The sequence below is a fragment of the Cicer arietinum genome, chromosome 8, assembly GCF_000331145.2.
Source record: "Cicer arietinum cultivar CDC Frontier isolate Library 1 chromosome 8, Cicar.CDCFrontier_v2.0, whole genome shotgun sequence".
NCBI lineage: Eukaryota > Viridiplantae > Streptophyta > Magnoliopsida > Fabales > Fabaceae > Cicer > Cicer arietinum.
Genome location: NC_021167.2, coordinates 9,275,614 through 9,288,615, shown reverse-complemented (window position 1 = coordinate 9,288,615; position 13,002 = coordinate 9,275,614). Strand labels below are relative to the sequence as shown.

The 13,002-nt window shown below is 29.3% G+C and overlaps 1 protein-coding gene across 1 annotated transcript; it reads left to right on the top strand.

Annotated features, from left to right (window-relative positions):
- Positions 1-2,160: 2,160 nt before the first annotated feature.
- On the top strand, positions 2,161-4,718 carry LOC101511296 (probable mannitol dehydrogenase). The gene is made up of 5 exons (XM_004512506.4): positions 2,161-2,344; positions 3,142-3,255; positions 3,438-3,951; positions 4,024-4,177; positions 4,256-4,718. The coding sequence occupies exons 1-5, from the start codon at positions 2,247-2,249 to the stop codon at positions 4,459-4,461; spliced, it is 1,086 nt and encodes a 361-aa protein (XP_004512563.1). The 5' UTR covers positions 2,161-2,246; the 3' UTR covers positions 4,462-4,718.
- Positions 4,719-13,002: the final 8,284 nt, after the last annotated feature.

Below are 13,002 nucleotides of genomic sequence, written 5' to 3'. Positions count from 1 at the left end.
ATGATACTTACAATATATATCTATGTGTTTTGTATAAATTAATATTAAAATAAATTATAAATATTAACAGTGTGAATATAAAAATTTATGTCATCTTCTTCAAATCCGTGCTTCATAGTTCATACAACTAGATTCTTAGTTAATAGTTTATAAATAGATATGTGAATATTATTTATATTTGTTGAGATTTACAATATATTTTAATATGTGACGATTATAGAAATTTCATTTTGTTTCTTTCATTAAGTCTCAAAATATATACAACAATATTTCTCTTTTTTTTTGTTTAACTCTATTAAGGAAAAATTATTGTAGTTCAGTGAACCGAAAATTTTTTTGCAAGAAAGATTTAATTTGATTGAACCGAAAACAATAAATATCGGTAAGAAAAATAAATGAGAATTGGAGGTTGCAATTTTGAAAATTTTAACACCATATTAGTCGCTGGCTTGGACCGTTTGTTGAATCAACATAGAGAGTTACTCCATGCACAAAACAAATATAGTTATTTTTAAAAATATTAGTTCCTATTATATTTCAATAAATTTTTTATTTTCTAAAATCGTATTAAAATGCTGATAAAGATCTTAATATATAGACCGCTAAAATTACAAATACCCGTTAGACATTAACAAATATTTCTAAAGATAAAATTCAAACGAAAATATGACCTTCAAAAATAAGATAAAATATTATATATTTAATATGTAAAATTATTCTTACACACACACATAGAAAGTCAAATATTATAATACCTAGTAAAATAAATAATCAACCACAATTTAGTTGGGGATCCAGGATAGTGAGCAACAACAACGTGAAATATTCTAGAATTAGAAGTTTTAATATGTCACATATTTTATATATTTAATATTTAATTTATTTATAGTCGATGTGATACTTAACTATTCATACTTGAATTTAACAATTTCGTCAAGTGTGAGTCTCTCAAATTCTTTAGGCCTTGCCAAACAATATTTTTTTACTCTAATTTTAGAAAAATTATAATTTTCAATTTTTAGAAGAATCATTATTTATTTGGATTGATATTTTTCAGTCTAGAAAATATCATAGTGAAACATTCGTCTTAACTTTTGTTATCAACCGATAAAATCTTGTATAAATTAAATAAAACATATTTTTGTTGTAAATTATTTAATAATCTTCTTATTACAACTAAATTGGCTAACGAAAATACTAAGGATGAGAGAAATATTAATTATAAATTGAGAAATTACGAGACAAAAAGTGAGCACATTGCCCAAATGAGAAATATTAGTTATAAATTGAGAAATCACAAGACAAGTCGTGAACATATTGCTAACATGAATTATTGGAGATAGTATACACACTATTTTCTTCTTCAACTAATAGATGAAAAATTTTACATGAGTTATTGATGTTTCTCTAGAACTGTTGAAATGTATTATTTTATTTTTTTTGAAAAATATAGATTTGAAAATGCTATTAATTCTACTATAGTTATTAAATAAAATATTAATATTTTATTTATTAATTTTTGAAAAGACCCTGTCTAATAGTTTCGCTTCAAGCCTCATAATTTTTTCGGCCAGCCCTGCATAACTGTTATACCCACGCGAAATATCTCTTGATTACACCTTTAAAAAGATGTTCGATACAAGTATTCAATACAACTATTTCTACTCCCTAACCAAACCAATTATGCCCTTAGATACCACTTTTGTTCGAGAGTCTAGGAATACGAGATCGACAACATGTCAAATGACTCTCTAGAATCACGAGATTTTGACGTAATGTCTTTAAAATTTTAAGTCAACGAATATATATATAACTCTCTCATATATTCAACATTTAATTTATTCATAGCCGATAGAGACGAAAGATAATATAAAATTAATATAACCAATTAATTTAATATAAAAAAATGTATTATTTTTAGAGGTCATAAAAAATGTATTTTACTTTATACCATACTCAAAATTTTAATGAGAGAGAAGAATTATTTATTTGAGGTACATTGGAAAGAGTAGTAGAAGATAAGTTATGAAAGGAGAAAAGAAGAACGTAACTAAATGAGTCAACGATGTCACACCGAATTAAAGATATCAAGAACGTAATCATATACGTCAATGTATGCCCCCACCTTTAAGTATTTATAAGTAGCTCTTCACTCTAAATAGCTCACCGATCATACTCATTTCTATAACGTATATCCATTCTGTACCAAGCAACAAATTAAAGTTGAACAACAATTGAAAATAGAAATGGCAAGACAACCTGAATTTGAGCATTCTAAGAAAGCCTTTGGTTGGGCAGCTAGAGACACTTCTGGTGTTCTCTCCCCTTTTAATTTCTCTAGAAGGTTCATTCATTCACCTCTTCAATCTATACACCAATTTATTTCCTTTTTGTAATTTTTTTAGAATGACAAATGTTTGTTGGTAGCAATTATTATCAGTTCCTTTTTAATTTTCTTAGGAAAAATATTTATATTTAACTGCTATTTTCAAGATTTAATATAACATTAATTATTAATTTTATCAATAATATTTTTATATATTAATCATATAAAATGAATATTTTAAATGAAATAATACATTATTAAAGATATTATATGAAAAAGATAAATAATAGTATCAAAAGTAACAAATTTTATTAATTATATTAGTACATGTAAAAACCAATAAAATAATTACTATTAATATTATTAAGGTATAATTGTTCATGCGGTCATTTAATTTAATTTCAGATAACACTTCAATCTTTTATCTTTTTTTTGTCGATTTAATTATTTATTTAATTTTAAGTAAACAAGTTAATCTTTTATGTTTTAAAATAATAACAATGTTATCATTTTTTCACAAAAATTCATCAAAATATTCAAATAAACTCATAAATTCAATTATCATCTTCAATATAATGTAAATTTTATCAAATTTATAACTCAAATATTCACATAAACTCATATTTTTGTTCTTTATTTTTTAAAATTTTAGTAATAAAATTAAATAAATGACCAAATTAAAAAAAAAATATAAAAAATTAAAATATTATTTAAAATTAAGTTAAAGGATCAAGGTATCAGCTATGTCTACTAATAATAATAATATAAGGATGATGACCCCAATTCAATCTAGTTTCGTACGTGATTATTTTCAGGAAAACAGGCGAAAAAGATGTAACCTTCAAAGTATTGTACTGTGGTATATGTCATTCAGACCTTCATAAGGCAAAGAATGATTGGGGTACTACCCACTATCCTCTAGTTCCCGGGTATGCTTTCTATTTATTTACAAAACGAGTTAATTTGTTACAACTAGCATAAATATAATTACTAATATATATAAAAAGTTTACTAATGTGTCCTTTTTATTAAAAGTAATGTTGTTTTCATAAATAAATAAAAGTCATAAATTTTGAATTAGAATCTTATATTAGCTTAAAAATATTTATAGGCATGAAGTTGTTGGCATAGTTACGGAGGTGGGAAGCAAAGTGAGAAAATTCAAAATTGGGGACAGAGTGGGCGTGGGATGTTTGGTTGATTCTTGTCAATCATGCGAAAATTGTGCTAATAATCTCGAGAATTATTGTCCCCAATTCACACTCACTGATGGTTCCAAAAATAGTGATGGAACCACTACATATGGTGGTTACTCTGATTCAATGGTTTCAGACGAACATTTTGTATTCAACATTCCAGATGTGTTACCTCTTGATGTTGCAGCGCCTCTACTTTGTGCTGGCATAACTGTTTATAGTCCTCTTAGATATTTTGGACTCGACAAACCTGGTCTTCATATAGGTGTTGCTGGTCTTGGTGGTCTTGGTCATATGGCTGTCAAATTTGCTAAAGCTTTTGGTGCTTATGTCACTGTAATTAGTACTTCACCTTACAAACAAAATGAAGCAATACAACACTTGGGAGCTGATTCATTTCTAATAAGTCGTGATCAAGATCAGACGAAGGTACTATTTCATCGTTTGAGAAACTAAAAAAAGGATAATTAGTTAACTTATTCATGTAAATGAATTTTGTAGGTTGCAATGGGTAGTTTAGATGGTATAATCGACACAATTTCAGCAGATCATCCTCTGTTACCTCTGATTGGTTTACTGAAGTCTCATGGAAAGCTTGTAATGGTTGGTGCACCAGAAAAGCCACTAGAGCTTCATGTTTTTCCTTTACTTGCAGGTACAAGAATAATTTGTTGCTACACTTATAGATAATTTATTAAAATTGAAGCTTATGAGTGTTTTACATTATTGATAGGGAGAAAGATAGTAGCTGGAAGTTTAATTGGAGGGATAAAGGAGACTCAAGAAATGATTGATTTTGCAGCACAAAATAATGTTAAGCCTGACATTGAAGTCATTCCTATTGATTATGTCAATACAGCAATGGACCGTCTTGCTAAAGCTGATGTCAAATATCGTTTCGTCATTGATATTGGAAACACTCTGAAACCGACTTCTTGATTTTTGCTGAGGATATTCAAATATTTCAAAGAATGATTTAGTGGTCAAAGATATTTAATAAAATGTAGGGATTAAAGAAAGAATAAAGTCAAAAGTAGATATTTTATAGAGAATATATATAACCAAAGTTAAAAATAATGTATAACATTCACATTTTAATGTATCACTTGCCAAGGACATTTTATAATTGCATGTTTATTGTTTTTCACTTTGTACCTTAAAATTTCAAAAATATATATTAAATGAATTTTATTTAACATTGTTATGATGTAATTTTTAGAGTATAAAAAGAAGTTTAGCATATACTTTTGTGTTGCTTTTGTTGTGAGCAATGTTACTGAATAGACAAAATCAAGTAATTGAGTAGACTTGCGATAATGAGAGGGGTAACGAAGAGGCGGCGACGGAGGATCAACAATCGCAGGAGGTGGTTGAACAGCTGGGGGGACAAGGGGTTGTCATCATGTGGAGTAGTAGAATTTGTCCTGCAATTCTCAACATTACAATCACTAGAAGCATTATCATTAGGACCAAACGGATCAATATGGATTAGTTCTGAACTCTTAATCATCTAAGAATCATAGGAAACAAAGTAAAAATGAACGTGTTCAATAAAAACAACATTATGAGAAACATATAGTTTTCTTACATGAGGATTATAACAACGATAACCCTTTTGACCATCCTCATAACCAAAAAAAAACACACATGGCAGAACCAGAAGACAAATTATTGCGCTCTTGTGGACGAAGAACAAAACAAGTAGAACCAAAGACTTTCAAAGAATAGTAATCAGCGATAGAAGCATACAATTTTTTAAAGGTAGACAAACCTGATATGAAAGACGATGGAGTTCTATTAATAGCATGAACATCAGTAAGAACCGTTTACCCTCAAAACTCACTGGAAATCGAAGCAGACAACAAAATGGAACGAACAGTCTCAATAATAAGACGATGTTTCCTTTCACCAACTCTATTTTGTTGAGGAGTATCAGTACAACACTATTGATGATTCTCTCAACAATATGGTATGGATTATGAATAAACTTTTACTCTTGTAGCCAAGATGACCACTATCCATACTCTTATTGCAGTTGCACCTATTCGTCATTGACATATAAGCTGATTATCGTGCTATGTCATCCACTACTGTTGAAATAATTTGGTTGCATTGGCTTATAGCTGATATGGGTATCTCACTTTCTGAGCCAACTCTAATGCCCTATGATAACAAAAGTGCTATTCAAATTGCTCATAACTCGATATTTCATGAACGCACCAAACACATTGAGATTGATTGTCATCTTACTCGTCACCATTTTCAGCATGGAATCATTACTCTACCATTTGTCTCATCTTCTTTACAAATTGTTGATTTATTCACAAAGATGCATTCCATTAAACTTTTTCGTTTTTTAGTTGACAAACTCTCGATGTTCCATGTTAATGCATCGTGAGTTTGAAGGGAGATGCTAGATAATGTTATTATATATTAGTAGTACGAGTAATTTAGACATTTCTATTCTCTTGTATATATACTCATTGTAACTTTATTAACTAAAGTTTGGTTCATTTGTTTATGAAACTTTAGCCACTAGTTCCTTCTCTTCTCCCTTTCTCTTCTTCCTCTTCTATGTTTATGTTAGATTATTATTGTTAACAAGCAATAATTTTATTTTTTATTTTATGATTTTGAGGAATTTTCGTGAAAAGAATATTAAAGATATTAGTGTAATTGCAAACCAAATACATGGATCGTATGAGATACAAGAAGGATTTTCAGGATATCAGTGGTAAGAGTAGTAGTAGATTTACTTTCTTTGGGAGATGAGGAGATTACGGGTCGGCAAAATTTGATTCCGAACTAAAATAAAATTTGAATTGAATTGAACTAATTTTCAATTATTAAGAAACAAATTGAATTAGTTTTGATTCAATCTAAAATAATTCAAAATATTTTTTTAATTAGTGAACAAATTTTATGTAGTGAACTATAAACAAAACTGTTTTTAATTTTATTATTTTTATTTGAGGTATATTGAATTATTACAATATGTATTAAACTCAACTACTATTGTTCCTATTAGATCATATTGTTTTTCAAATGAAGGAGAAAAAAAGAAAGATCTCCTCCAAAACATAACAGAACCAAATATAATTATTCAATGATTTATAAACTTAAAGGATTGTTTTATGAATGATAATAAACATAAGGATGTTCCTTTTGTTTTAGGTAGTTAATTAGAGTGAATTTACAAGTAGTCTTCTGTTGATACTTAATTTTGAATTCTTGGAGCTAATATCTCCGATCCAAATCCTTCTAGATAAATAGGATTTTATGGATATTTTGTTGCATATCTTCTTAACAATGAAAAGAGGAAGAAGAGAGACAACCACTCTAGGGTTTCATAACATAGAATGAACCAAACTTGAGTTAATAGGGTTACAATTAGTATATAACAAAATAATAGAAATGTCTAAAATATTCTTACTACTAATATATAATAACATTATCTAACATCTCCCTTCAAACTCACGATGCATTAATATGGAGCATCGAGAGTTTGTCAACTAAAAAACGGAAAAGTTTAATGGAATGCATCTTTGTGAACAAATCAGCAATCTGTAAAGAAGAAGAGAGAAACGGTAGAGTAATGGTTTAATGCTGAAGATGATGACGAGTAAGATGACAATCAATCTCAATGTGTTTGGTGCGTTCATGAAAGACCGAGTTGTGAGCAATTTGAATAGCACTCTTGTTATCGCAATGCATCGAAGTTGGCTCAGAAAGAGAGATACCCATATCATACAAAAGCCAATGCAACCAAATTATTTCAGCGGTAGTGGATGTCATAGCACGATACTCAGCTTCTGTAGAGGAACGAGAAACAATGTCTTGTTTCTTACTCTTTCAAGAAATAAGAGAGTCTCCAAGAAAGATACAAAATCTTGTGGTGGATTTACGATATGTGGTGTCACCAACCCAATCAACATCAGAATAAGCTCATAACTCTAATGAGGATGACAATGGAAAGATAAGGCTTTGAAATTGAGTTCCTCGAAGACAACGAAGAATTCGAATAACTGCTGCCCAATGTACTGTAGTGGGAAAGACAACAAACTGACTAACAACATAAGCAATGTCAGGTCTGATAATCGTAAGACACACTAAGTTGTCAACCAAAGTACGATAAAAAGGAATCTGGTAAAGGAATACCATTTGTGGGAGCATATTTCACATTCAACTCAAGAGGAGTATTTGCTGCTCTAGTATCAGAAAGACGAGTCTGGTCAAGAATGTTGGCAATGTACTTGGATTGAGAAAGAAGGTAGCCTCTAGGAGAGTAGGCAACTTCAACCCCCAAGAAATAGCAAAGAGTTCCCAAGTCCTTCAACTCAAACTGTTTGGCTAACTGCAATTTCAACTCATTGATTCCACTAACATCATCACCTGTAATAATCTTGTCATCAACATATAGAGAAAGTATATTGCGACCATAAGTGGTGGACCTTATAAAAAATGCAGAATCATGTTCACTAGAGTGGAAACCAAAATAAGTGATCACAGTAGAGAATTTCTCAAACCAAGCTCGAGGAGCCTGTTTAAGACCATATAGAGCTTTTTTTAACTTACATACTTCCCCTTGATTATGAGAAACTCCTTGTGGAGGGACCATATAGACTTCTCCATGAAGCTCACCATTTAAAAATTTGAATTCAATTTGGGAAATATGTCATTGACGAATAGATGTAACTGCAATAAGAGTACGAATAGTGGTCATTTTGGCTACAGGAGCAAAAGTTTATTCATAATTCATACCATATTGTTGAGAGAAATCCTTAGCAACAAGACGGGCTTTGTAGCGCTCAACTGACCCATTAAACTTAGTTTTGATCTTGTATACCCAACGAGTCCCAATAGCACGTTTTCCAGGAGGAAGATGTACTAATTTCCAAGTATTGGTTTTGTGCAATGCATATAGTTCTTCTGCCATAGCCTGCTGCCAAAGAGGATCAAGAACAACCTCTTTATAGGAAGAGGGCTCAGACAAACTATGAATATAGGTTAAGAAAAAAACAAACGAAGTTGAGTAAGTGGAATAGACAAAATCAGGTAAATAGACTTATGTTGACGAGAGGGGTAACGAGAAGGATCAACAATTGTAGGAGGTGGTTGGACAACCAGGGGGACAAGAAGGATGTCATCATATGGAGTATTAGTATTTGTGCTGCAATTCTCAACATTACAATCACTAGAAGCATAATCATTAGGACCAAACAGATCAATATGGGTTAGTTCAGAACTCTTAGTAATATGAGAATCAGAGGAAATAGAGTAAAAAGGGATGTACTCAAGAAAAACAACATTACGAGATACATAAAGTTTTCTTCCATGAGGTTCATAACAACGATAACCCTTTTGATTATCCCCATAACCAAGAAAAACACACATGGCTGAACGAGAAGACAACTTATTGTGTTCTACTTGAGACAAACCTAATATGATAGAGGATGGAATTCTATTAATATCATGAACAACGGTAAGAATTGTTTCTCTCCAAAACTCACTAGGAACTGAAGCGGACAACAAAAGGGAACAAGCAGTCTCTATAATATGATGGTGTTTCCTTTCAGCAACTCTATTTTATTGAAGAGTATCAGTACAAGATGTTTGGTGGAGGGTGTCATCATAAGCAAATAATTCAGAAAATTTATTAGATGTATATTCACCACCTAAATCACAACGAAAACACTTTATAACAGAATTATGTTGAGTTTTGACCATTGCACAAAACATATGATAAATGTCAAAAAATTCATAAGATAAACCTAACAATAACGAGTGTAATCATCAATAAAAGAAACATAATATCTAGATCCACCTTTGGTGTGAACTGGTGATGGACCCCAAACATCAGTGAACTAAATGAAAGGGCGCATATGAAACGGAAACACTTTTACTAAACGGTAAAGCTGGAAGTTTAGCAAGTTTACAACCACAACAATATGAGATATCATAGGTTTGTAACTTTTCTAAGGCTCCAGAAGAAGCCAAATATTTTAATCTAGAAGCAGAAACATGTCCAAGGCGATAATGCCATAAATAAAAACTAGAAGATAAGGAATTCAAGCGAAAACTAGATAATAAGCCAACAGTAGTTGTTGAGGATGCATAATTTGGGAGTCACAGGTCATCCAAAACATAAAGTCTCCCCTGTCTATGACATGTCACAATCAACCTCCTGAAATGTGAATCCTGCACACAACAAGAAGTAGAAGAAAACATAACCGAATAATCGAGATCACATATTTGACTAACAAAAGCAAGACTCAAAGTAAGATTAGGAATATAATAAACATCAGAAAGAGACATGTTAGGTGTGGAGACAGAACCAACGCCTGCTAGTGGCATAGGAGCGTCATCAATAGTCATAACCGACACAAACGAGACAGGTTTCACAAACACAAAAGATTTATCATCGTATGTCATATGATGAGATGCTCCCGAATCAAGAATCCATATTGAAGGAGATATACCAGACATATCAGAGGAGTTCAAACCTTTAGAAGAGGTGTCAGACATGACATGTGATTAAGTGGCAAGAAGTTTTTGAAGCTGTTCTACAATATCAGATATTTGGGAAGCGGTCTCAGATGAGTATACAAAACCAGAACTAGAGCCAATGGTAGGAGGAGCAGAAACAACAACATTGGACGATGTCCCCCTAAAATTCTTCTTATGTGCTCTCCCCAATTTCGGACAATGTGTTTTCCAATGTGCTTGAAGTGAATCATCCTTAGCACCAGTCATAACAAATAATGACAGTAAAATACGACAAACACAATTACTGAGACAAAATAAATTAGGGATAATCTAGTGTTGTGCAAGCACGATTTCTCACCCTCCATACGTCGTTTCGCCGATCTGACCTTTAAAGATGAAGACTTGAATGTTGCAAACCTGTTGTCCAAAAATCAGCCCGATCCAACAGTTAACGAATGCGCAATCAATGTTTTTGTGAGACTGGTTTAACAAAATCGGAAATAGGATTACTCTTCTCTTTTCTCTTTTGGTGGTTGCCTTTCCTATCAAAATAGTATCTCTCTTCTTTATAGTAGATCACAAAATCAACCAAAGCTCTTTGATATCATGTTAACAATGAAAAGAGGAAGAAGAGAGACAACGCTCTACGGTTTCATAACATAAAATGGACCAAACTTGAGTTAATAGGGTTACAATAAATATATATACAAAAAATATCTAAAATACCCTTAATACTAATATATAATAATATTATCTAACATATCTAATATATGGATCTAATAATATTAAGATAACGAAGATGTTAAATATAAAGATGAGATGTTTATGCATTTATAACTATACCATCGATACTAACAATTAATGTAAAAAATATATTATTTTGAAAACTTAAATTCTTAAATAATACTTGAAATCCATACTTGAAATAGGGAAAAGAGATAAGAAAGGGGAGAGGAGAGACATTTTAGGTAGACTGAATAAGATTTTATTTTAGTTGGAGATGGTTCCATTTAATTTCATTTTAGTTTTTAAAAAACAGGTTGATTTTTAATTTTTATGGATTGGTTTAATTTAAAAAATGTTTGGTTTGATTCTAAATTTTAATTCAGTGTTTGATTTTTTTAACACCCTACTAAAATCGATGGTCTATATAATTGCAACTGATTTGGCATTCTTAGTGTGGCTGTTAACAACTTGCAAAATGCTAGAGAAAGCTATAATACATAATGAACCTTTTGTTGAGGCATGTGGCTCAACAATTGAAGTAGCTGTATCAAACTTCAATGCAAATGATATTATTCACTTGCGAATTTTAGGACTTTTGAGTGATCGTGCTGAAAACACGTTTACTATTGTAAAACTACTTCGTGATTATAGATAGTGACTTTTCAGTGGTTGTCGCTAAATCGAAGAGAAAGAAAAAGCAAATTTAATGTCACAAAAATGATTATAATATGCATTTCAGGCTAATTAATAATTAGTTTTGCCATTTTTACTGTCAGAAATTTGGATTATTATTTCTTTCCTCCTGAATTTAGTTTTGCCCCCAACTATTAATATATATTATAGCTTATCAAAAAAAGAAAAAAGCGTTTGATTGGTTTTCAAAATCTGTATTTTAGTTTTTAAAAATAATAAACTAGATAGCTAGGTCTAACTAAGTCTTAGTTTTTAAAAATTATTTTATAAATTTGACTTAAAAAACTGTTTTAAAAAATAAAATTAAAGAAAAAAATTTGCTTGAGAGAGTTATTTATAAAAATTGATTTAGAGATGAGAAAAACAGAAAACTTATTTAATAATATAATATTATAAAATAATTTTTGACTAGAGAATTAAAAAAGTTGAAAAATGAAAAATAAAATATTATTTATCTATTTTTCTTTTAAAAAATATAATATTAAAAATAATATTACAAAATAGTTTTTAAAAGTAAATAATTCAAATAATTTTTTTAATTTTTAAATATAAAAAAAGAAAAATAGAGTTCTTGAAACAAGTCCTTAGTTTGGCAGGGCTTTTTAGATTCAATTGTTTTCAAAATTTGTTTTAGTTTTCTGTATTTAAAAAGGAAATAATAAATGATAATAAATAATAATATTGATTTTATTTTTATCAAAATACTTTTTTTCCATAAGAACAATGAGCATATTATTAGTGATTTTGAAAAATAATAATATAAAAGAATAATATTTAAATGATTATTAATACAATACAGTTTTTTGAGACGTGTTTGAGTGTTATTTTGTACATAAGCTAAGTTTGTTATTTTAGTGTAAGAAGAGTTTAAATTTTGATTTGTGTTAAAGGTATTTTACTTTAGACAGTAAATTTTTTTATAAGCTTAAAAAATTGTTTATTTTAAAACATAAATTTTTTTACGAACCATATTCTAAAAACCATTTTACCAAACAGTTTGCAAACAAGTTCAAATTTTCTTACTTTAAATCAATTTTTAAAAATAGAATTACCAAATAGATTTTTTTTATTGTCTTTTAAAATTTAGTTTTTGAAAATTGATTTGTAGAACAGTTTTTTTAAAAAGAAAGTAAAAGTCAATCAAACAAAAATATATTATTTAGAATACTCTGAAAAGTATAATTTTTTTGTTTTTCCTTTTCTGTAAATGAACCACGATCACGATATTTTTTTAATGTTATCTATTAATTATAATAAGTTTAATACATTTCAATTAAAAATTGTATTGTTTCTTTTATAAATACAAAAATTTCCAAATATTTAAAGTGTTTTCCTTGAAGGCTTGTTTGATTGTGTTTTACTTTTTAATTTTTGAAAATTATTTTATAAATAAATTTTAGAAAACTACTTTTAAAAAGAAAATTTTAAAAAAATCTGTTTGATAACTCTAGTTTTTAAAACAGTTTTTGACTATAGAGTTAAAAAAAGTGAAAAATGAAAAGTAAAATATTATTTATCTGTTTTGTTTATTTAGTTTTTTTTTCTAAAATATAATATTAAAAATAATTTTACGAA

Bases quoted from the DNA above. Each gene is read 5' to 3' on its own strand.
- LOC101511296 (XM_004512506.4), top strand. From the start codon at position 2,247: ATGGCAAGACAACCTGAATTTGAGCATTCTAAGAAAGCCTTTGGTTGG. The intron at 2,345-3,141 runs GTTCATTCATTC...GATTATTTTCAG, and splicing joins CCTTTTAATTTCTCTAGAAG to GAAAACAGGCGAAAAAGATG. The intron at 3,952-4,023 runs GTACTATTTCAT...TGAATTTTGTAG, and splicing joins GTGATCAAGATCAGACGAAG to GTTGCAATGGGTAGTTTAGA.